Source organism: Mus musculus, chromosome 15 (assembly GCF_000001635.26).
Source record: "Mus musculus strain C57BL/6J chromosome 15, GRCm38.p6 C57BL/6J".
Classification (NCBI taxonomy): Eukaryota; Metazoa; Chordata; class Mammalia; order Rodentia; family Muridae; genus Mus; species Mus musculus.
Genome location: NC_000081.6, coordinates 88,706,417 through 88,731,112, shown reverse-complemented (window position 1 = coordinate 88,731,112; position 24,696 = coordinate 88,706,417). Strand labels below are relative to the sequence as shown.

General features: G+C 47.7%; 1 protein-coding gene across 9 annotated transcripts in view; it reads left to right on the top strand.

The window, feature by feature from the left end:
- The window catches only part of Brd1 (bromodomain containing 1), a 47,195-nt gene that overhangs the window by 3,116 nt on the left and 19,383 nt on the right, over positions 1–24,696 (top strand). For 7 of the 9 annotated variants that reach the window (XR_384007.3, XR_384008.3, XM_006520836.3 and 4 more), the window contains exons 2-7: positions 409–1,789; positions 14,051–14,207; positions 17,096–17,227; positions 17,687–17,815; positions 18,185–18,497; positions 23,819–24,079. Coding sequence is in view for 7 of the 9 variants with exons in the window: in XM_006520836.3 (XP_006520899.1) it covers positions 423–1,789; positions 14,051–14,207; positions 17,096–17,227; positions 17,687–17,815; positions 18,185–18,497; positions 23,819–24,079 (2,359 nt within the window). In the remaining 2 variants the exon portion in view is untranslated. The remainder of the gene's footprint in view (positions 1–408; positions 1,790–14,050; positions 14,208–17,095; positions 17,228–17,686; positions 17,816–18,184; positions 18,498–23,818; positions 24,080–24,696) is intronic. The other 2 variants (XM_030248510.1, XM_006520834.3) reach the window with 1 other exon arrangement.

Below are 24,696 nucleotides of genomic sequence, written 5' to 3'. Positions count from 1 at the left end.
TGTGGCCACAGGTCTCTGCTGTGAAGTCTGGCAGAAAAACAATCTATACTTGTAGGAGAGAGGCCTCGCTCTTAACTCTGGAGACTGTGTTGCTGTTTGGGGCTTACTTTTGGCTTGGTCTAAAGAGGTGTCTTGTGGGTGGAATGCACCTGTGCCCTAGCTATTCAGCAGGAACCCTGAGGGCTGCAGCTTCCTGCTGTCTCCGGCCTTATCTGTACCTTTACCTGGGTGTGGTGAGGGAGAGGCTTGCTGAAATGTGAGACATTGTTTGGAAGTCTTCTTCAGAGCCTTTAAACTCTGAGCTTTGTTTGCGGGAGATTTGTTAGTGCTACCCAAGCACATTTTGTAGTTCTCTGAAGGCTTCTGTCATCCTGCATAGAGGTAACTTTTCCTTTGACTTTATTTTAGGTAATCATTGCCAAATGAGGAGGAAAGGACGATGCCATCGAGGTTCTGCAGCGAGGCATCCTTCTTCCCCGTGCAGTATTAAACACTCCCCCACTCGAGAAACACTGACCTACGCACAAGCTCAAAGGATGGTGGAGATAGAAATCGAAGGGCGCTTGCATCGGATCAGTATTTTTGATCCCTTGGAGATCATACTAGAAGATGACCTCACTGCTCAGGAAATGAGTGAATGTAACAGTAATAAGGAGAACAGCGAGAGGCCGCCTGTTTGCTTAAGAACTAAGCGTCACAAAAACAACAGAGTCAAAAAGAAAAATGAAGTCCTGCCCAGCACCCACGGCACACCGGCGTCAGCCAGTGCCCTTCCCGAGCCCAAGGTGCGGATTGTGGAGTACAGTCCTCCCTCTGCACCCAGGAGGCCCCCTGTGTACTACAAGTTCATCGAGAAGTCAGCCGAGGAGCTGGACAACGAGGTAGAGTACGACATGGATGAGGAAGACTACGCCTGGCTAGAGATCATCAATGAGAAGCGGAAGGGTGACTGCGTCTCTGCCGTGTCACAGAATATGTTTGAGTTCCTGATGGACCGCTTCGAGAAGGAGTCTTACTGTGAGAACCAGAAGCAGGGTGAGCAGCAGTCCTTGATAGATGAGGACGCTGTTTGCTGCATCTGCATGGACGGGGAGTGCCAGAACAGCAACGTTATACTCTTCTGTGACATGTGCAACCTGGCTGTGCACCAGGAGTGCTATGGGGTACCCTACATCCCCGAGGGCCAGTGGCTTTGCCGCCACTGCCTGCAGTCTCGGGCCCGCCCTGCGGATTGCGTGCTGTGCCCGAATAAGGGCGGTGCCTTCAAAAAGACAGACGATGACCGCTGGGGCCACGTGGTATGTGCCCTGTGGATCCCAGAGGTTGGCTTTGCCAACACGGTATTCATTGAGCCCATTGACGGTGTGAGGAACATCCCTCCTGCCCGGTGGAAACTGACATGCTACCTCTGTAAGCAGAAAGGCGTGGGTGCCTGCATTCAGTGCCACAAAGCAAATTGCTACACAGCATTCCATGTGACATGTGCCCAGAAGGCTGGCCTATACATGAAGATGGAGCCTGTGAAGGAGCTGACTGGAGGCAGCGCCACGTTCTCTGTCAGAAAGACTGCTTACTGTGATGTCCACACGCCTCCAGGCTGTACCCGGAGGCCGTTGAACATTTATGGAGATGTTGAAATGAAAAATGGTGTGTGTCGAAAAGAAAGCTCAGTCAAAACGGTCAGGTCTACGTCCAAGGTCAGGAAAAAAGCAAAAAAGGCTAAGAAAACACTGGCTGAGCCCTGTGCGGTCCTGCCGACCGTGTGCGCTCCGTATATCCCCCCTCAGAGGTAAGTGCATCTGAGCTTCCGGCTCCGATGGGCCTGAAGGGAAAGACTTGATGGTGGACACAAATCCGGGCCAGCAGGAGTTCTGCCACACCTCTGTCCCACTTCCTGATAGTCTTCGTCCTAAGTTGTAGCCTTTAATTGACTGGCTACTGTGGAGTGGGGTGTAAAGTGTAAGGCACGGATTGGGATAGTTTACAGTTGTCACCTGTTGGCCTGGAATATAAGGTAGGTACACTCACGGGAGCCACAGCCACACTAGTATTCATTCAACCCTGGGTTTCTGGACTTCATAGCATCCTAAGTTTTGTTTCTAGCTATAATGCCGTTAAACTCCCTTATTACCAGATTTGAGGACCTTGTGTGAAAGCATCTGGTTGGGAAAGTGAACTACCATCCTCAGTAAGGTAACCTTTGAGGTGAGGTTAGAACAGGAGCTGCTGTCAGCAGGCAGATGGTGGTCTGTCTTCTACTGGCCTTGAACTCACAGGGATCCTCTGCCTGCCTCCCAAGTGCTCCCACCATACTTGGCACATTGTATGTTCCTGGTGGGAGGACTTGTCCTCTGCAGTTTAGGGACTGCTTCAGCTTCTTCAGTCTGCATTGGGCTGCCCTCTCTCCTGTATCTTCTCCACTACTCTCTGGTTTGCTGTTTTTGTTCCATTATTTCAAAAAATGTTCCTTTTCACATCATAGCCTGAGGATGCCAAATAAATCCACTCTTTTTGTATCTGTTTGAACCCTTTTTTGAGCCTTAAGGAAGTAATTTTCTGTGAAGGGGGTGTGGGCTTTTAGTTGGGTCAGGTCTGTAAAGCCCCAAGGAGATAAAGTTCATGTGAAGCAGACAGCAACCCACATGGGTTTTACTGTAAACTGCTCCATAAAAACGTTCATTCTGTAGCGAACTGGTAGACAGTAGATTTCAGAGGTTTTTTTTTGGGGGGGGGGGGAGATCTGGTCTCTGTATCTTTGGCTGTTTTAGAAAGCCTATAGACCAGGCTGTCCTGGAACTCCATCCGCCTGCCTCTGCCTCCTGAGTGTGCTAGGATTGAAGACATGAGCCACCAGCATTGGCTCAGAACCTGTCTTTAACATAGTGAACATTAGGCTTTTTGTGTTACTTTCTTATGAATGTCTGGTTTGAAGAAATTAATCTTTTTTTGTTTTTGTTTTTGTTTTTTTGAGACAGGGTTTCTCTGTATAGCCCTGACTGTCCTGGAACTCACTTTGTAGACCAGGCTGGCCTCGAACTCAGAAATCCGCCTGCCTCTGCCTCCCGAGTGCTGGGATTAAAGGCGTGCGCCACCACCACCACCGGGGGAAATTAATCATTCTTGCTAGCATGCGGTGATTGATTCCACTATGGAGTTGGGTAGCAACTGCCTTTGTATTAGAGTTTAAAACGGGTAAATAAATGCTTTTTTTTATAGACCTATTCCTACTACTTAGAGTCAGTGAGTCAGAAACAGAGATCTCGTAACCCCTTGTTCAGAGAAGAGTCCTGGTAGAACCAGCATGCCTGACTTCTGTGCCTATAGAGGCGGAAAGGATAGGGTTCTATGAGAGCTCAGGAAAGTTTAGCTTTACCGAAATTGAAGTAAGTGAAGCAGCAGTCTGCTTGCTCTCGCTGGAGTGCCAAATATTCCGTGTTCCAGGTGATGGGTGCGATCCTGCACCCCGGCCTGTGGTTCCTGATGTTCAGGTTTTGGAACATGAAAGCTGCCAGGTGGGTGGGACTTGCAAGGAGGATCTGCAGTGAGAACAAAGACCATCGAAGAAGCTTGAAGCTTTAAAAAAATCTTCCAGGGTCTGTTGTAGAATTCAGCAGATTCTATTTGTGCATTGTGGCCCGTGTTTCCTTCCCCAGACAAGGTCTTATCTGTAGCCCAAGACTGCCTGAGGCTTATGGAACACAAGTCAGGTTGGCCTCAGACTTGTGAGTCTCTTGCTTCAACCCGTCACATGCTCACTGTCCTGTCCTAGCTTGTCTTACTTTGTTTTGTCATGTTGTGTTTTGTGACAGAATCTCACTCTATATCCCAGGCAGGGTTGAAACTTTTTTTAAAGATTTATTTTTTATTTATTTTTATTGTATATAAGTACACTGAGCTGTCTTCAGACACTCCAGAAGAGGGAGTCAGATCTCATTACGGATGGTTGTGAGCCACCATGTGGTTGCTGGGATTTGAACTTCAGACCTTCGGAAGAGCAGTCGGATGCTCTTACCCACTGAGCCATCTCACCAGCCCGAGCCTTGGCCTCTTGAATGATGGATTTAAAAGCATAAGCCACTGTGCATAGCTGCTTGCTACTACTGCTGCTGTTGCTTTTTTAATTAATTAATTAATTATATGTAAGTACAATCTAGCTGTCTTCAGACACTCCAGAAGAAGGCATCAGATTTCATTACGGATGGTTGTGAGCCACCATGTAGTTGCTGGGATTTGAACTCAGGACCTTTGGAAGAGCAGTCGTGTTCTTAACCGCTGAGCCATCTCACCAGCCCCCTGCTGTTGCTTTTTACAGATTTATTATTCATTTTGTATGTGTGAGTGTTTTGCCTGTATGTATATATGTGCGCCATGTGTATGGCTGGTTCCCTGCAGTCAGAAGAGGACTTCAGATGCCCTGGGAGTAGAGTTGCCGATGATTTTTTGTGGGTCAGCAGTGGGGTGCAATGGAATACAGTTGGACAGCTTTAACCAGTAGACTTCGGACAGGCAGTGCTGGTCAACTTGGCTTACACTTTTAATCCCAGCCATTGGGAAGCAGAGGCAGGAGGATTTCTGTTTAGAGTTCAAGGCCATCCTGGTCTATGTGGTGAGCTCCAGGACAACCAGGGCTATGGAGAGAGACTGTGTCCAAAAGAAAAAAAAAGTTTGGGGAAGGTTGAAGAAGGAAGGTCAAAAGAGTACAGATTTTGTGGGTTTTTTTGTTTTTGTTTTTGTTTTTGTTTTTTTGTTTTTTTTGTTTTTTTTTTCCGAGAAGCCTGTTTTGAGCCTTAAGGAAGTAATTTTCTGTGAAGGGGGTGTGGGCTTTTAGTTGGGTCAGGTCTGTAAAGCCCCAAGGAGATAAAGTTCATGTGAAGCAGACAGCAACCCACATGGGTTTTACTGTAAACTGCTCCATAAAAACGTTCATTCTGTAGCGAACTGGTAGATAGTAGATTTCAGAGGTTTTTTTTTGGGGGGGGGGAGATCTGGTCTCTGTATCTTTGGCTGTTTTAGAAAGCCTATAGACCAGGCTGTCCTGGAACTCCATCCGCCTGCCTCTGCCTCCTGAGTGTGCTAGGATTGAAGACATGAGCCACCAGCATTGGCTCAGAACCTGTCTTTAACATAGTGAACATTAGGCTTTTTGTGTTACTTTCTTATGAATGTCTGGTTTGAAGAAATTAATCTTTTTTTGTTTTTGTTTTTGTTTTTTTGAGACAGGGTTTCTCTGTATAGCCCTGACTGTCCTGGAACTCACTTTGTAGACCAGGCTGGCCTCGAACTCAGAAATCCGCCTGCCTCTGCCTCCCGAGTGCTGAGATTAAAGGTGTGCGCCACCACTGCCTGGCTTTTTTTTTTGGGTTTGTGTGTGTGTGTATTTTGTTTTTTTGTTTTTTGTGGCAGGGTTTTCCTGTATGGTATGGTCCTGGTTGTCCAGGCTGGCCTTGAAGTTGACATCTGCCTGTTCCTGCCTCCCAAAGGTGTGTACCACCAATACCCTACCTATTTTTTTTTTTTCCTAAGAAAAATATTTTGATGCCTGTTTTTCTGTGCTCTTCTGTGACCCTGCTCATCCACCCGATTCTGTGTAGCAGGAGGAACGAGCAAGACCAGGTAAAGGGCAACGCTTCGTAGTTGTCCCCCCCTTACCCCCCCCCCCAAACGAAGTACCAGTCTCGGTAACTTCCCTGCCCTGGCCATATGAGGCCGTAATTTATCTCCAGAACAGAAGCTGCTGGTGAGTAGCTGTGCCTGCCCAGATCTGGACTTGACTCACTCAGATCGCCTCTGTGCCTTGGAGAATGGGTGTGCAGTTTATTCAGTGCCGAGGTGTACGTTGTGACTTGGTGCTGGGTCAGCAGTGAGACTGAGGCACCTTCTGTTTGCTGTTTACACTGCCAGTCCTTGATCTGGCTTTGGGAAAAGACCAGGTGGTGTGTGAACACCCGATGCACTTCATCAGGTAGACTAGGGTTTGCTTTTACATATACTGTTCTGGCTTGGATTTTGTGCACACCCCCTCCTCCATGCTTCTGCTAGTTAACTTGTCAGCTTCTCTCTCTCTCTCTCTCTTTCTTTCTCTCTCTGTTAATGGCATAGCTGTTTGTTTGTTTGTTTGTTTGTCTATTTCGAGTTTTAGAGAAACGTCTTTTTCTCTTGTGTGGTCCTGACTCTAAATTTTTGAGACAGGGTCTCACTGCGTGACCTTGGCTGACCTGGAGCTTGCTATGTAGCCTCAGACTCCCCCGTGCCTCTGCCTCCTGAGCTGGGACTAAAGGCGTGTCAACAGCATGCCTGATTTAGTTACCAGTTTTGAAAACAGTACATGTAAAATATTGTATATAATTTGAATTTTGCTCTTTCTTTGCTAGTGGTATGTGTCACACTCTCTGGGGATGCGACATTGCACTGCTGTGAGCCACAGCCTCAGTGAGCGGCACAAAGGATGGCTGAGCACTTGGTGGGAGCTGTGCTGTTTAACTGGGCTGTTGGGTAGCATGGCTGCTTTGACTTGTGTGAGGTGATCAGCGTGTAGCCTCCTGTCAAAGAGCGTCTGTATTTGATAAACATTTCCATCTGCCACGGTTGGCGCCATCCCTTCCAAGTGGAAGCCCTGCCCTGTATGTCCTGGGAGCAGTGTAGGGAGGGCTTGCTGCTGTGCCAGGGCCTTGGAAAGCAAGCAGATGCATCTACTGTAGAGATGCTGGGGAAGAAGCATTTGAACGACCGAGAAGTACAAAATGACACACTGATGTGGAAGGCAGAGCCCATCTGACAGCCAGTCTGAGATGAGTGGGTCTACCTGCTCATCTCGTGCCCTTAGGAAGCTGGGTCAATCATACCGAGCTGAAATCACTGTATACTGACTCTTCCCACCGTCTGGACACCTTCCCCTAGTGGACTGTTGTCCCTGGGCACTCAGCAGAGAGGGCATCTCCAGTATGACTGATTTCCTCTTTTTGTTTTTAAAGATTTATTTTTATTTTATGTATATGAGTATACTGTGCTTGTACAGATGGTTGTGAGCCTTCATGTGGTTGTTGGTTGTTTGGAATTGAATTTAGGACTTCCGCTTGTTCCAGTCAACCCCTCTTGATCCAGTCAACCCTGCTTGCTCCGGCCCAAAGATTTATTATTATAAATAAGTACACTGTAGCTGTCTTCAGATGTACCAGAAGAGGGCATTAGATCTTATTATGCATGGTTGTGAGCCACCATGTGGATGCTGGGATTTGAACTCAGGATCTTCTGAAGAGCAGTCAGTGCTTACCCACCGAGTTACTTTGGAATAGGTAGAAGTAGATACTTACTTCATTGCTGGGGGCAGGCTGTTCTTTGGTCTCTCTACTGCTGCTGTGAGTCAGTCCACTTGAAGCTAACAGTGGGCCTTCGTGGGACCCTGAGGTCAGCAGGACTCTCAAGTTTGGTCCACATTAGAAAAAAAGATTGCATTACATGGTCATGTGCCCACGGGGCATGGGTTCTAAGTTATCCTTTGCAGTGGGGAGGGGCACTTGCATGCCCTGTCCTGTCCATGCCCACCTTCTAGAGGTAATCTTGGTGCCTGGTTGTTGCTCCATACCGTGACTCCAGCTCCATGCCCCTAACCCAGCCTGCCTCACACAATACTCGGGCCCTCTGAGTATTAGGAAGACCATTCTGATTATTGCTTTGTTCTGAGGGGCCAGAGCATTGGGCAGATATTACCAAATGGAAGGTCAGGGGCCAGAGGGCCGGGAGGTGGGCAGACCTGCCACTGCCAGGACATGGGTTGGGTGTTGTCTCTGCTGACACCACGTGAGCCGCTGCTCTGACTGCTCTTCAGCTTTCCTGGCTTTGGATGCTTTGTCTTTGTCTGGTGTGTTTCCCTCTGGTTCACTCAAGTTAACCGTCCTTATGTTATGGTGACTGTCAACCATAAATTATTTTTGTTAGGAATCTTGGAGGTTTGACAAAGGGGTCACGACCTACAGGTTGGGAACCACTGGTCTACAGTATTGCTGGTCTTTTTACTTGTTTGAGGCATGTCTGTGTTGACCAGGCTGACCTAGAGCTACCTGCCTTTGCCTCTGAACTGTTGGGATTAAAGGTGTGTGCCGCCATTCCTCCATGTTTCTGAGGGTGATGTTTCCTGGCAGCTAGTTTCACATCTTTGTCAAGACTTGAAAACAAGTGCAGATTGAGGGTTGTTTGGCCTGGCCAGTCTTTCCTATGATTATTAGCATCAGTGATAGTCCTCGGTCCCTGGGCTTTTGTCCTCCCGAGTTTGTGCTGGTTTGTCAGTTGCTTGAAGAGGCTGGGAAGTTACCCAGTACATAGGACCTGGGCATTGTGTGGAGAGGAGGCCCGGAGTGTCAAGAGAGGAGCCATTTCTCACTACCTCAGGGGAGATGAATAGTCAACCATATGATAGCATTTATAATACAGTTGGCCTCTGCCACAGTTGGCCTGTCACCTCTGAGATCTTGGCCCTGCTTATTTTCTGTGGCAAATGCCTTCTTATAAGCAGCCGAAGAAGGTGCGACTTGCCAGCTCTCTTTTCGACTAACTTGTGTTTTTTGGCAATTCCAGGTTTCACATGGCCATCTATTGACTTGGGTGTATAGTCTGTGTCTAGAGGTAAATTGTAGACTTTTGAGTCCTTGGAGGCAAAAAAACCTAGGCTTTAAAAATGATGCTTTATTTTTTTATTTTTTATTTTCATGATGTAATGATGCTATTTGTTGATACTGTAAGGTTAGAGACACTTGTCGGCCTGACCATGAGCTGTCCTGAACATGAGTGGAGTTCATTATAAAGATGTAGGATGTGTAGGAAATGTTGCATCAAGAAAGGAGGCTGGTTTGTAAAATTCACTCTCCAGAGGTGACTGTGTGGAGCATCTGGAGAGATTGTGGGTCTATGCACATGTATGGGTAGAAGTCATGTTCTTTTCTTACTTTTCATGATTTTTGTCTAGGGAACTCTAAGGAAAATCAGAGACTAATGTAACCTGAGTTATCAAGTATAGCAGCAAGCCACAGTTACCGTGGAGGCCTGCAATCTCTGGGTTCATTCTCCTGCTTAGAACAGCATTCATAGCCGGCAGTGGTGGCGCACGCCTTTAATCCCAGCACTTGGGAGGCAGAGACAGGCGGATTCCTGAGTTCGAGGCCAGCCTGGTCTACAAAGTGAGTTCCAGGACAGCCAGGGCTACATAGAGAAACCTTGTCTCAAAACAACAACAACAAAAAACCAACAACAACAAAAAACCAACAACAACAAAAAAAGAGAACAGCATTCAGGTGACTCTGGGACTTGCGTGCACTTGACATCCTTGGGCACGGCTTGTTTTCTCATTTCTAGTGATAGCTGTGATTGACAAAGGGGAAAATAAGCTTTAAGAAGTACAGAGAAAACCTATTGGTTCAGCAACTTAACTTCAAAAGTTCCTGTGACTGGTTCATCCTCCTTGCCTGTACCTCCCTCTGTCCCAGCCATGTGACTCCATGACTGCAGCTGTAAAGAACCTTCTCAGAGCTGTAGATTGATGCTAATGAAGTGAGTGCTGGTCGGTCCTTTTCTGTGAAAAGTGTCCCCAGAGGTCAGGGAGGCTTTGGGGTTCTGGAATTGTTTGTTGCGGATGGTATGTGGGAGCCTAAGAGCCTGTTCCTCCATACTGCTGTGGTTCCTGCTGTGTAGACCTTCCTGCTGGCTCCCAGCCCCACAGTTTCTCACCTCCTGTGTTCTTGGTCTGGTTCCACAGTATTGCTGAGCATAGGGGTAGCTCATAGCACTACGGGCTTTTTACTGACTGTCCCATGACTGCATGGTTGTCCCCATGACATCAGTGTTCTGTGGGAATTCTGGTAGGGACGACCTTGCCACTCACATAGGTTTATTTATTTATTTATTTTTTCTTTTCTTTACTTGAGATAGGGTTTCTTCATAGGTTCGGCTGGAAATTACTATGTAAACCAGACTGCCTTGCCTCTGCCTCCCTAGGACTGGGATTAAGGTTTCTACCACCACACCTGCTAATATGAGAGTTAACTGGTGAGGCCCTGTCTCAACAATAGCCACAACTCCACCCACCCCACTTTCCAAAATGTCCCTCCCCCGATTAAATTAGCCGTTTGTGACTTTGTTAGGATACAGGATTTTTGTTTTTATATATTATATATAAAATTTATAAATTTTAGGCTATCTTTGTAGACAGTATCTGTGCAAATGGCAGTTTTGTTGGGCTTTTCTGCTTTTTTAGCTTTTTACTCAAAGTCAGACGAGGCCTGCCTTTTGAGCTGCCCAGAACGGGATTGACTCTGATGCATGCATGTACTGTATGTATGTTCCTACATAGTGTATGTAGGGATTTGTTTGTTTTGTTTTTTAAGCAGTCTTACTGTGAAGCCCTAGCTGCCCTGAAACTTATGTGTAGACCACAGAGATCCATCTGCCTCTGTCTGAGTGCTGGGGAGAATTCTTAACAATCAGTACTATTTAATTCATAATGGAGTCACTGGTTTTGTTAAAAGCCGGTTACTGGGCTGGTGAGATGGCTCAGTGGGTAAGAGCACCCGACTGCTCTTCTGAAGGTCCAGAGTTCAAATCCCAGCAACCACATGGTGGCTCACAACCATCCTTAATGAGATCTGACTCCCTCTTCTGGAGTGGCTGAAGACAGCTACAGTGTACTTACATATAATAAATAAATAAATCTTTTTAAAAAAAAAAAAGCCGGTTACTACTTCCCTGGGGGAGGGGTGTTAGTGTTGGGCGGAGGTGGAGCTGGCCCTGTTTCTCTTGCCGTTCTTTTACTTTTTTTTTTTTTTTCAAGACAGGGTTTCTCTGTGTAGCCCTAGCTGTCCTGGAACTCACTTTGTAGACCAGCTGGCCTAGAACTCAGAAATCCGCCTGTCTCTGCCTCCCAAGTGCTGGGATTAAAGGCGTGCCACCACGCCCGACTACTTTTACTTTTTAAGACAGTCTCTCTGTGCAGCTTAGGTGGCCTCCGCGAGACTCTGAAGTGCTGGGTGACAGGTATGCCGCCATGCCCAGCTTTCTTCCTGGTTTGTTCTTACTGTCGGAGGAGTTCGAAATCCTGGCCATGTGTATAAGTAGACTATAAAAGTGGCTTGTTGTGGTACTGTATGTGCAAAGCTACAAGTTGGCTGTAAGCAGTGCATTCCACTTTAGACCTAGGGTCTTTCTCACTAAAAGTGGATACAACCTAGGCCGAGAAAGCTTAGAAGGACCCGACAGTGTGAGTCACTTGCCACCTTCACTTTGTAAACATAACTTCACACTTTTCAGCAAAATGGTCCAGTTAATTTTTCTCTTGTATTTTTGTTTTTATTAGCTGTATTTAGGAAGGCTTGAGAAACTTGTGAGTGTATTCTTGCTAACATTTAAAATTTTTAAATAGACTATAATATTAAGAAATTCATAGCTGGGCGTGGTGGCGCACGCCTTTAATCCCAGCACTTGGGAAGCAGAGGCAGGCGGATTTCTGAGTTCGAGGCCAGCCTGGTCTACAAAGTGAGTTCCAGGACAGCCAGGGCCATACAGAGAAACCCTTTCTCGAGAAACAAAAAAAAAAAAAAAACAACAACAACAAAAAAAGAAATTCATAAGACAGATGTGTGGTTATTAAGTTACAATGGAACAATTGTAGCGATTGTTTGTGTCGTGGAGCCCTTCTTGTTGCATGGCTAGGGCTGAAAGTGGTTTGGCTCCTGTAGGGCTTGCTTCATGGGCTTTTCCTCTCTGTAATCTTGGTTTATTTGTGCTTTTGACATAACACTCATCAGATTTTAGTTGCAATAACTATGCAGATAAGATTGGGGAGTTTATAAAGGATTTTTTTTTTTAGCTCACAATTTGAGGAGCTGAGAGCACAAGATTGGACATCACATCAACTTATTCTGTGGCTGAATCAGTGGGGCAGTGGCATCGTGGCGAGAGCGTGTGTGGGACGTAGAAATGCTGCAGTGAGATAGGACTCCAGAGCACAGGGAGTGGCCAGCCTGGTCTTCCTGCTGGGTACCTATCTCCAGGGATCTGGGACAGAGTATCCAGACTAGAGTAGCGCCTCTGTTTCCTTCTAGAGATCCATTTTGGTCATGTCTACTTCCAGGTTCCTGTGTGCGTGGGTCTCAGGTCTGTCTGTGTTGGTTGTCTGTCAGTGGTAGTTTGGCCTGTTCTTCCTGTGGTTTCTGAGTTGGTAGTTGGCCTGATCATTGATGAGTGTGGGATGAACTTGTTGGACATGCTTGCTTTTGGCTGGTCTGCTTCTGAGGACCTACAGTATTAGTGCCTGTTGTCTACCTTTCTCCACAGTGTGCAATTGCTCACCAGGGGGGAGTCAGACTCTGCTTATGTAGTGTTTGGATACATACCTGTAGAGGACATATTTTAAATTTGTTTGTTTGTTTTTGTTGTTGTTGTTGTTTGAGACAGGGTTTCTCTGTGTAGCCTTGGCTGTCCTGGGACTTACTCTGTAGACCAGGCTGCCCTCGAACTCAGAAATCCGCCTGCCTCTGCCTCCCAGGTGCTGGGATTAAAGGCATATGCCACCACTGCCTGGCATTAAATGTATTTTCTATAAATCTTGTTTACAACTTGCAAGCTATTTACAGTTTCCCAAGTTCTTGCACTGGGGAAGGTGTGGGTCTAGTATGAAGTTGGAAGCTTTATTAAAGCAAATTGCTAATTATTACTATTTTTTTTGACTTTTAAATTGTTAACAAATCTTGTATCTGGCTGGGAGCGGTGGTGCACACTGTTAATCTTAGCACTGGGAGGTAGAGGCAGAACTCTGAGCTCATGACTATAAAGCTAGTTCTGGGACAGCCATGGCTCCATTACACAGAGAAACTGTCTTGAAAAAAACAACAAGAAGCAAGCAAAAGTCTTCTATCTCTGCGCTGCTTCTGAAGGTTAAAGTAACCATCAGTGTAGTGTTGAACATCTGTTTGCTGTACAGATGTTACACCTCAGTCAGAAGTGAAAACACAAGCTGTTACCAACACTGCAGCTGTGGCGTGGCCGGGCCTCCTGCCCGCTCCATGGAGACTTTGGTCCATCCTCAGGTGTCGTGGTTGCCTTCTGGTGCAGCCTGGTGTCCTGCCTCTTGATGGGTTTGTCATTGGAGATAATGCTTCGTGGTCTTGGTGTTTGACCCACCACATTGAGCATGCAGAGCCGCAGAGGGCACTGCATCATCCAGCGGAGCTCAGCCAGGAGGCTCGACCACCTCGAGGTTTGAAGCATTCTCAAGAGCAAGCAAACCTTGGCAGAGCCGGGCCTTGGCAGAGCCGGGCCTTCCAGCTGATGCTGGTGTTCTTGATTGCGTTCTTTAAAAAAAAAGTGAACTTAGAAAATTTTAAAGCCTGTTGTGTAATTTTGATGTGTGGTACAGTGAAGGAACACCTTCTTGTAGCCTTTTGTAGTGGGATTTGCTGGAGTTTGTCTTTCAGTGTCTTTGTGAGGCGGCATACCAAGCCCCATCTTCTTCAGAGGGAGGGAAGCAGGCTGTGGTATAAGCAGCCGCGCAGAAGCTCTCTGGCCGGCATTCACAGCACTCACACACAGCCTGAGGGCTTTGAGCCTCCCTTCTGCAGAGGTTTTTACAGCTTGGCACGAGGATGGTTGTCATTTACTAGGAGCAGACCATGTTCCCAGCCTGAACTCAGTGGGTGGGCTGCTCTGCTTGGAGAGTTTCTTAAGGTTGAGTGTGCCCAGCGCTGGTGGCGCCAGCTGTGAGCGCAGGCTTTGACCTCCAGTCCATCCAGTCGGCAGCATCTCAGCTGGCAGTGGTCAGTAGCCGTCACTGTGTGTGTAGACAGGAGCACAGGGGCAAAGTGGTTAAAGTTTTGTTCACCTGTGTCTGCTTTAGACGTTGAACCTGGTGACTCTTGTGGAGGATGAAATCTGTAGTTAGTTGAAGGTTATGAACTGTTTTCAGGGACAGGCTCAGGGAGAGAACTGCAGTGTCCTGTCTAGTTTTCTAAATGCAAACACGTTTAAATATCCCTTTCGAAGCTAAACTCTCAGTTTTTTCATGTTTTAGATTAAATAGGATTGCGAATCAGGTGGCCATTCAGCGGAAGAAGCAGTTTGTGGAGCGAGCCCACAGCTACTGGTTGCTCAAAAGGCTGTCTAGGAATGGTGCTCCCCTGTTGCGGCGGCTCCAGTCCAGCCTGCAGTCCCAGAGAAACACGCAGCAGGTATGTGTGCTCTTCTGCTTTTCAGTTACATGGGCTGCCCCCCCCCCCCCCCCCCAGGCTGGATGTGCTGCTGACCCTAAGCCCCGGGCCTTAAACTCTACTAAACTGCAGGTTATTCGGGTGGCTCCTGTATCCTCAAGGTTTGCTGTGACTTTGGGGTTGAGTTGTTCTTTACTCTGACAAGTGTCTGCTCTGTGCCCAGTCCTCTGTCAGTTCCAGGGAAGGAAGGGACTGCTCAGAGAACCTGGCTCAACTTCAGCTGCATGCATAGTCAAGACAGAGAGGGAGGCCTGATGAAGTCTATGCAGTTCCTCTACACATTGCCCAAAAACTAGGTGTCTGGTAATACCTGCTGGTTCCACTGGGAGGAGCTAGTCATTTCATCTGTAAAATAGCAACCAACTTTAATGGAAGTTTAAGTCTGTAGAATCCTGTGACTCCCCATGGCTGTCACAGGCATGGCTGTGAATGAGCTTAGGGTTCTCATCCTGTATCCTGGCTGTCAGATGAGCAGTGGTACTGGAGCCCTGTTGTATGGATCAGACCCTTGTGTCTGCAGGTTACCAAGTATTGCTCTTCTGGGAGTTAACAACTTGCTGGACTCTGTCTGGGTCTGATCTGAATGGAAGGGGCCTCCCCAGTGTTAGATCTTCTGTTGCCTTCTACAAGCCAACGTTGTCTATTATTCACTGAGGACACATACCTCCTTGGAGGCTACTGGAATGTCCTAGTTAGGGGTTTCCATTGCTGAGAAGAGACACAGTGAAGGCAACTCTTACAAGGGACAACATTTAACTGGGCTGACTTCACAGGTTCAGAGGTTCAGTCCATTATCATCAGGCCGGAAGCATGGCAGTGTCCAGGCAAGAGGGTCTTAGAGCTATTGGTCATGAAGTGGGGAAGTGTTTGGTAACCCTGGGCACTGGGAGGAATGATTGCCTATGTGACGGTAGGTAGCAGTGTTGGAAAGAGAAGTCCGGGAGTGGGTGGCTACTTCTGAGCTTCCCCTTCTCAGAAGTCTCTTCCTGGGAAGAATTCCAGCATTGATTTCTATGTAGCAAAGCAGACTGCTTCGGAATCGTACCGGGACAGCGGGTTTACAGATGGGATGATCTGTGTAGATTTGTGTACAGGGTCCTGTCTTCGTGAGCCTATAGCATGGTGGAGTGCAGACAGTGGCTCAATTACCCATGACCTTTTAAAGATGAAAACCAGGCCAGGAGCAAACCACTTGAGTTTTGCCTATCCCTAAATATACAAGCTCAGGCCTGTTGGAAACCTATCCAAAATGCTCTTATGTTACTCAGAAGTCTGTTTCTAAGGAGCAGGAAGCTGTCCAGATGATGCTAGGATATTTGGTTCCTTTTTTCTTTGTTTATTTGGAGATAGGGTCAACCTGAATCTTGCTATATATGCTGGCCTTGAACTCGCAGAACTCAGTCTCTGCCTCCTAAGAGTTGAAATTAGAGGTGCACATGGCCACAGCTGGCAATGTTTGTGAACTCCCCTTTCCATGTATTTGCTCCCTTTGCCTATATGTGATGAGTGAGGTACACTGTGCATTACTGTGGGCGCTAAAGTGTGCATCAGGACAGACCATGCCATTCCCATCCTGTGCTGCCATTTTCATACCATGAAGAGTGGCTGTTTATACAGTTGGGTTGGTGACACTTTGCTCCGAGACCCTCCATCTTTGACCGTTGTGCTGGTAGCTTGAGTTGCAGTCTCTGCTGTGGTGTCACTGGGCCATGAGAGGCAAAGCTGTCCAGAGAGAAGGGGCTCCTGTGTGTTCTACAGCTGCAAGGCAGCACTTTGCTTGTGGCTGGCAGATGTAGATATTTATTTAGGTTACTGTCTAGCAGTAGTGCAGAAGGACAAACTTTTGGGTAGGTCATTTTCCATCCCTTTATAATAGGGACAGGCAGGACATATGGCTTACTGTGAGGAGGTAATCCCATACATTTTCCACAGAGTAGAGAGTAGGGGATAGCTTTGGATAATGACTTGTGTTGGATGAGAAACCAAGTCTTGGACAGGTTCACTCTGGGGAGGCAGAAAGAGAAGTATGGGGTGGCAGGAAAGGAGATCTGGGTTGGGGGAGCAGAGCTCTGGGGAACGTGGTTGGATAAGATGCATGGAATTCTGAGAGGATGAGGCATGTTGAATTTCTTGGCAAGTGACTGGAAAACCTGGTGCTTTGTAGATAGGGCTCTGGTCTTGTTTGGTGTTCCTTGGTTGCTATCAAGGGATGTGTGCTATCCCTGTGGCAGTAGGTCTTGTCCCCGTACATTTGTGAAGTAGTAAGAGTACCGTGGTTAGCCTTGAGGGGCTTACTAGGCTTCTGGCTGCTTCTCCTGCTTAGAACTCTGAGCTGCTTCTCCTGCTTAGAACTCTGAGCAGCAGCTCAAGGATCCACCTCCCTCTGGTGCTGCAGAGCTAGGCTGCTTCCCTGCTACTGTCTGTCTCTTGGTGCTTCCACTTTGTTGGCTAGGATAGAGAAGTGCTGGTGCAGGATGCTGACCAAGTGCTATTTGGTGTACTGCCTGAGAAGGCAGCTGTGACTGGCAACTACAGTGCCCACGCCTAGAACTGAACCTGCATAATATTCCGCCGCCAGTAAGGGTAGCTTAGGTTTGTACCTCTTGTGTATCTCCTTTCTCGTACTCCCTCCATTCCTGCCTCCTGGAGTCAAGCCAAGACCCCGTTGTGTCGACTAGACCTTCCTGTCCCATTGTCACAGCACATTTATAGGGACTGGGTACATTTATAGAGACTAGATCCCAGGTCCTGCTACCCTTTTAGTCTTACCTGTTGGATGAGCTTGTTAGATCCCTGGCAGGAAGAACTTTGGGGTGTGACTGATGGAAAGTTTCCTCTAATTTTCTCAGAGAGAAAATGATGAAGAGATGAAAGCTGCCAAAGAGAAGCTAAAGTACTGGCAGCGGCTGCGACATGACCTAGAGCGTGCACGCCTGCTAATTGAGCTGCTGCGCAAGCGGGAGAAACTCAAGAGAGAGCAGGTGAGGAGGGAGGCCCTTGGGTTCTGCCACCCTCTGGGCTGTCCCTGGATAGACGTCTTGCTGCCGTCATGGAGTGCTCTGGAGTGGCCCCTGTGTACCTGCTGAGTTAGTGCTGTCCCCACCCTGTAGCATATCATATCCCTACCCTATAGTTGGTCCTGTGGTACCTCTGTGTTGTCCTTTTCGATTAGCCACCTCTGGAGTATACGGGGTCTTAAAGGAGACCCCTGCCGTGGAAGAAGTACATGTCCTTGCACAGAGAAGGCAGCTTTGTGGTGGGATGGTAGCTGGCACGTAGGCTGCTCTGTGCTGCTGGTTCAAGTGGCGCTTCTGTGATTGTGCAGTACGTGGAGGTGCGGTGATCTCCAGGAGAGGTGTCCCTACACTCCTCTGGAGACAGTGTATGCAGAGGTGTCCCTGCATCTTCTAGAGACAGTGTATGCATGCTGTTGTTGCCAGGTGAAGGTGGAGCAGATGGCTATGGAGCTCCGGCTGACGCCGCTAACTGTGCTGCTACGCTCAGTCCTGGAGCAGCTACAGGAGAAGGACCCTGCAAAGATCTTTGCCCAGCCCGTGAGTCTCAAGGAGGTGCGTGTCCCTGCGACTGAGCTCTTCGGCTGCTTGCTTAGGAAGCATGCAACTGGGGAGAGGTTACCTGCATTCTTAATTCTCATTAGTTAGTAGTTAATGAATTTTTGGTGAATAGTATTTTAATTATAAAAGATTGTACCTCGTTGTAAAGCACTGAAAGTGCATAGGTGAAAATTTCTACTTAGAACTTAACAATTGGTGATGATAGCCCCCCTGGTACCCCATCTGTTTGTACTTTTAGTTGAAGTAGGTTGGGAGGGTCTCTGCAGTGATTGGGCTTAGTTTGTATTGGCTTAGTGTTGTTATGTGAAATTAGTTTCAGGTGTGGTTGATTTTGTAAATGTTTATTTTCCCTCCTAAAATTAGGTACCAGATTATTTGGATCACATTAAACACCCCATGGACTTTGCTACAATGAGGAAACGGCTAGAAGCTCAAGGGTATAAAAACCTCCATGCCTTTGAGGAGGATTTTAATCTCATTGTAGATAACTGCATGAAGTACAATGCCAAGGACACCGTGTTTTATAGAGCTGCAGTGAGGCTGCGCGACCAGGGAGGGGTTGTCCTGAGGCAGGCCCGGCGAGAGGTGGAGAGCATTGGCCTGGAAGAGGCCTCGGGAATGCACCTGCCTGAGCGACCCATCGCAGCCCCTCGGCGGCCCTTCTCCTGGGAAGAGGGTAAGAACTGTATCCAGGAGGACAGCGGATGCTTTTTCTCTCAGACTGCACTCACTAAGACTCCAGCATGCCGGCCGAGTGAGTGCTCCTGAGGTGCATGCGCCTTGTATGGGCACCACGTGGGCCTCGCCATGTTTTCACATACCCACTGCGAGAAACACATATCTAGGTGCTGAAGGCCCCGAAGACACTATAGTTGAGGATGCATCCCCAAAGGGTCTGACCTTGCTTCTGAGGTCATGCATTGAGAAGGCAGCTATTCATTAGTTGTCATATTTCAGCTGAGAAGCAAAAGCAGGAGCTAATGTTGGCTGTGCCTCTGATCCTCTCTCTGGGATGCTTGCAGGTGTTTATTGAGGGCCCAGCCTTAGCCTGCTTCTAGGACATGGCCTAACCCTTCTAACTCTCCAGGGCAAGCTTGTACTCTGGGCCCCACCGTGCACATGCTGTTGTGCTCTTCATTAATTTCTTCCAAGTAAGGAGCTGTTTTTAAAGATAAGGTCTCAGTGGGTAGTCTTGACTGGCCTGGAACTCAAAATGTGGATCAGGCTGGCTTGGACTTGACAGAAGTCCACCTGCTTCTGCCTCCTGAGTGCTGTGGTTAAAGATGTGCATTACCATACCACATCTGGCCTCCAATCATTTCTTGTAAGCTTCTTGCCCCTGGATTGTTTATTCTGTAGGTAAATGTCTACAGTAGGTGAATGGGGTTTGGTGGTCAACCTTGGAACTTTTATTCACAAAACCCAAGATCCTATGTTCCTGATTTGACCTACCTTTTCTCCTGCTATTGACTGTTCAGGAAAATGGTGGAATCGTACGGACTTAGGTTTTATCCGGTACGTTTCCTTCTCCTGGATGACCAGCTGCCTGGTCACTGTGGCCTGACTCGTGAGGTCAGAGCCCTTGGAGACTCCTCACTTCTGGCTTCCTGTGTATCTGACCCAGAGAAACTGTCTGTCTCAGGCATCTCTAGGGCATACAGGATAGGGTTGAATTCTTTTTTTCTCAAGATAGGATGTAGTGCCACACTCAGGAAGCTAAGACAGGAGGTTCACCACAAATTTAAGGTCAGTCTAAACTATAGTGATTTCTAGGCTAGTGAGTTACACCCTGAGACCCTGCCTAAAAACCAAAACTGATCCTAACAGTATAATTAGAAAGAAAAGCAGCCAGGCCAGAGTGTGGCTTAGTAGTGTTTCTTTGCATGCACAACATTTGGGTTCAATGTCAACACAGCATAAACTGGGTTGATACAAAGATTAGAATTTAAAGGTCATATTGGCTATAGAGTGAATTAAGGCTAGCCTGGGTTACATGAGACCTTGCTTTGAAAAATAGATATGCATGCACCCACACAGGTGACAAGATTTCTGAAACCCTAGATAGGTCCAGCAGGAACTGAGCCTGATAGCCACCAGGATTACAGAGCGACTCTCAGATCTTCACCTGCATCCATGTTCTTTTCTCCAGATTGTGTGGGAGGCAAGGGTGGGCTCCAGCCTCATCTGTTGTGGCCGTGACTGTGCTTTGGGTGGTATCGGCTGCCCTGAGAAGCAGAGGAGCCCAGTGACATCTGGGAGTCTTTGACCCCACAGCTTCTGATTCTCGTGCTCTGTAGATGGGCAGGGCTCAGAGGCCTCACAGTTGAGATTCCAGGAAACTGGCTTTGTCATTGCTAAATAAATTTCTGTGCCAGACTTTTTGCCAAAAAGGAAAGTAATAATGAAAAGTACAAATTTATTTCTTACTCAGTGATTGCAGTAGAAAGCATGACCTGTGGCAGGGTGAGCTCTGGGTACTCTGCCGCTGTCTTGAGCCTGCAGTAAGGAAGATACTTGTCTTAGTTAGGGTTTTTCTGTTGTGAGCAGACATCATGACCAAGGCAAGTCTTACAAGGACAACATTTAGTTGGGGCTGGCTTACAGGTTCTGAAGTTCAGTCCATTATCATCAAGGTGAAAACATGGCAGCATCCAGACAGGCATGGTGCAGGAGGAGCTGAGAGTTCTACATCTTCATCTGAAGGCTGCTAGCAGAATATTGGCTCCCAAGCAGCTAGGAGCCCACACCCACAAGGCCATACCTCCCAAAAGTGCCACTCCCTGAGCTGAACATATAATATACAACCATTACATTCCACCCCCTGGCCCTCATAGGCTTGTCCAAACATAAGCCTATGGGAGCCATACCTACACATAGCATAATGCAAAATACATTTAGTCCGACTTCAAAAGCCCCCATAGTCTATGGCAGTCTCAACAATAATCGTCCAATAACTTAACTGTAATCCCCAAAGCAAGACAGGAAGCCAGCTGGGCTCTGCATCTCCATGTCTGATGTCTTCAGATCTTCTATTCCTTTTTCATCTTTGTTGACTGCAACAAACTTCTTTCTCCTGGGCTGGTTCTACTCCCTGGTAGCATAGCAGCTTTCCTTAGCAGATAGTCCAACTACCACTCTGGTATCTCCAAGGCAGCTTCTTGTTTTAATGTCTGGGCCTCCTCTCCAAGGTGACGTCACTTCCCCAGCTCTGCCCTCGGTAGCTCTAAGCTCAGGTTGATCCCTCCACTGCCGCTGCTGCTCTTGGTGGCCATCATCTCCAATACACTGGGGGCTTCCGCTGCAACTAGAGCCTCTCTAGGCTCTCTTCATGGTGCCAAGCCTCAACTCCTTTGCATGGCCCCTTCAGTCCTGGGCCATCATCTGCAACCGAGGCTGCACTTTGATCAGTGATCTTCCGCCTCAGCTGCTCTTCATGGCCCCTTCATGCCTCAAGGCCAGTGCCACCTGGGGGACCATTGCAGTCACCCAGCATAGCTGCAGCATGAGGTGCAACCTTGGCTGTCTCTGGAACACAGCTTCTTGGTGCTCAGAAAACACTTCCAGTGATGCTGGTTGTCGTCATGATTTATTTATTATATGAGTACACAGTTCTCTTCAGACACACCAGAAAGAGGGTATTGGGCCCCTGTTACAGATGGTCGTGAGCCACCATGTGGTTGCTGGGAATTGAACTCAGGACCTCTGGAAGAGCAGTCAGTGCTCTTAACCACAGAGCCATCTCTCCAGCCCTGCCGGTCTCTTAATCACTGCTAATGCCTTAGCTCCCGCTAACCAGCATCAGCTGTCCCAGGAGTCTTTCTCCTCGTGATTATAAAGCCAGAGACACATGGCCGAAGCTGCTTGCTGGAGCTGGAACATGGCCCCTAGTTCTATTGCGTCATCACTAGCTTCCAGCTTTCGCGCTCCTTCAAGGCCTAAGTTTGTCACGTGGGGATCTTGCTCAGAACTCTGAGATATGCAAGCCTGACTCCTGGGATTAGAGGTGTGTACCAGCACGCCCGGAATTAAGCTTTTCTTCACCTACAACTTGATCTGTCCTTGAAAGTAGAGATCTGCCTGCCTTTGCCTCCAGGAATTAAAAAGCTTGTTCTGCCCAGTATAGACCAAAACTTAACTGGGTGGGATCTTGCCCCAAGGTCACTAGTCCCTTAATTCAAACTAATGTCCTTGAACACATTCAGCTCCATTCACTTCCAGTATTCCTTTCTAACCTTGCAATGCTTATTCACATGCTCTTCCTGAGAACAAAGTCTACGATGGGCCTTTCTAAGGCTTCCTTTGTCATTGTAATTAACCTGAGCCTCCTTAGCCTCAGGCAGACTCTTCAGCCAAGGGCAAAAATAGCTACTTCTTCACCAAACTACAAAAACAAGGCTCTAGACCACATAACTGAAATTCCTCACTGAAACCTCTTGTGCTGGGTCTACACAGTTCCGATTACTCACAGCAACAAAGTGTTCCATAGTCCAGCTAGGATAGACCATGAAGCCCCACTTGAAACATTCTGTGGCCTTCCAAATCCCAAGTTCCCCAACCTACATTCTTATAAGCAAAAACACGGTCAGGCCTATTACCGCAATATCTCAGTCCCTGGTGCCACCTGTCTTAGAGTTTTTCTGCTGTGAGCAGACACCATGACCAAGGCAAGTCTTCTAAGGACAACATTTAATTGGGGCTGGCTTACAGGTTCCGAAGTTCAGTCCATTATCAAGGTGGAAACATGGCAGCATCCAGACAGGCATGGTACAGGAGGAGCTAAGAGTTCTACGTCTTCTGAAGGCTGCTAGCAGAGTACTGACTCCCAGGCAGCTAGGAGCCCACCCATGAGGCCACACCTACTCCAACAGGGCTACACCTCCTAGCATTGCCGCTCCCTAAGCAGAGCATATACAAACCGCAATACTGGCCCTGTTGAAAGAGAAGCCAACCAGCAGAGCCTGCAGGTCTAGCACTCAGGTTGAGGAGGGAGGATTACAAGTTTGAGGCCAGCCTGGACTCAGCAAGCACAAAACAGAAGAAAGGAGGCTTGAGAAGTTGAGTGGTGGTTTTTGTTGCGGTGACTGTAAGCCAGTTGGACAGTGTTTGTCGTGTCCCACTGCTAAGTTAGTGCTGTTTAGACAGGGCGCTAATGAGTCTCCTAGGCCAGCTACCAGGTCTGGGCAGGGCTCATTTATGGTAGGTGTCTCTGTTGGCCCTGCTGTTCCTTTGGTTTTATCTTCGCATAGATTAAATAATTTTTTGGCTATTTCACTAATTTAAGTCCTGCAGTCAATGTTCCTAGAGTCTGGGGAGACCTGCGGACTCTGCAGCCTAGTTTCCTTTTGGTCATGATGTATGTGCAAGAACTTGAGCTAGGATGATGTTCACAATGTATAAACAGTCCATGTGAACATATTTACACACACGCAGCGTCTGTCAGTAGTCCATCTTGCGTCTATGTTGGTGCACTCAGACATGTCTGGTGGTCTTTGTGCCTCTCACTTTTTACAGAGCAGGACTGAGTTGGGTCTTAGTCCAGGAAAAGCCATGTGTGTTACCCACATCTCCTCTGCTACGGCCACACTAGTCCTTTGTGTACTACTGACTGAAGGAGTGTCTTGTCTCTTTTTTTCCCTCTTTGTGACAACAGCCTTGTCATAGGTTCAGAATCAGGGTAGAGAGGAGTATGTATGGCACCAAATGGTGAAATTGGAACACTTGGGAGGCAGGGGCAGGCAGATCTCTGAGTTCAAGGTCAGCCTGTTACAGAATGAGTTGCAGGACAGCCTGGGTTACCCAGAGAAACACTGTCTCAAAAACAAACAAATAAAACAAAACAAACCCAAGAAGCTAAATAAACAAACAAAGATTAAATGAATTTGAAGCCTGCGCTTTGGCCGTGGGCAGGCCCAGGCACATAGTTAAGACAGATGTGTTGTTATCAGAGGCGGCCATGAATCCGAATCCTGTGGCTAATGATACGTGTTTTTGGTTCAGTGGACAGGTTGCTGGACCCAGCCAACAGGGCCCACATGAGCTTGGAGGAGCAGCTGAGAGAACTTCTGGACAAGTTGGACCTGACCTGCTCCATGAAGTCCAGCGGCTCACGGAGTAAACGGGCAAAGCTGCTTAAAAAAGAGATTGCTCTTCTCCGAAACAAGCTGAGCCAGCAGCACAGCCAGGCTCCGCCCACAGGGGCAGGCACGGGAGGCTTTGAAGATGAGGCTGCTCCACTGGCCCCGGACACAGCGGAGGAAGGTAAGCATGGGGTAGGAGGGCCATACCTCACGGGCTCGGGGCTCTCTTGACAGGCTTAAATGATGCTCTGTAGTAATGATGAGCTTGTACATTTTGAAGGTCACGGAACTCTTGGTTACTGGATATTCCTGCTAGGCTTTTTTTGATGCTCTTTGAAAGGATGTTTTGGTGTGTTCTGTCTGCTGTATTTTGGCACTTAGTTTACAAGCTTAAAGGAACAGAATGAGATTTTCTTTTAACTCGAGCTTGAAAGACTTAGAAGGAATAGTTTAGATCCAATACAGTGTTGAAGGTGGCTTCTATGGTGGGAATGGCAATAACTTAGTTGTATTTTGTTAATTGAGGCAGAGTATTATGTGAGTAGACACCCTAGAATTGTTTTTACCTTGTCTACGTAGGTCAGAGGACAGCTAGTTGGAGTTGGTTTTCCTGGCATCTTAGCACGCTTGGGGATCAAGCGCAGGTGGTTAGGCCTTGTAAGCACCTCTGCCCTTAGCTAAGCCCTCCTGCGGCTGGAGTTAGGAAAGGAGGACTGGCTAGAGAACAGCCCAGCCTTGGGCTGGGCATGGTGGGAGGAGTCTGACGTGCACAGACCTGTTCCCAGACTCTCCCTCCAC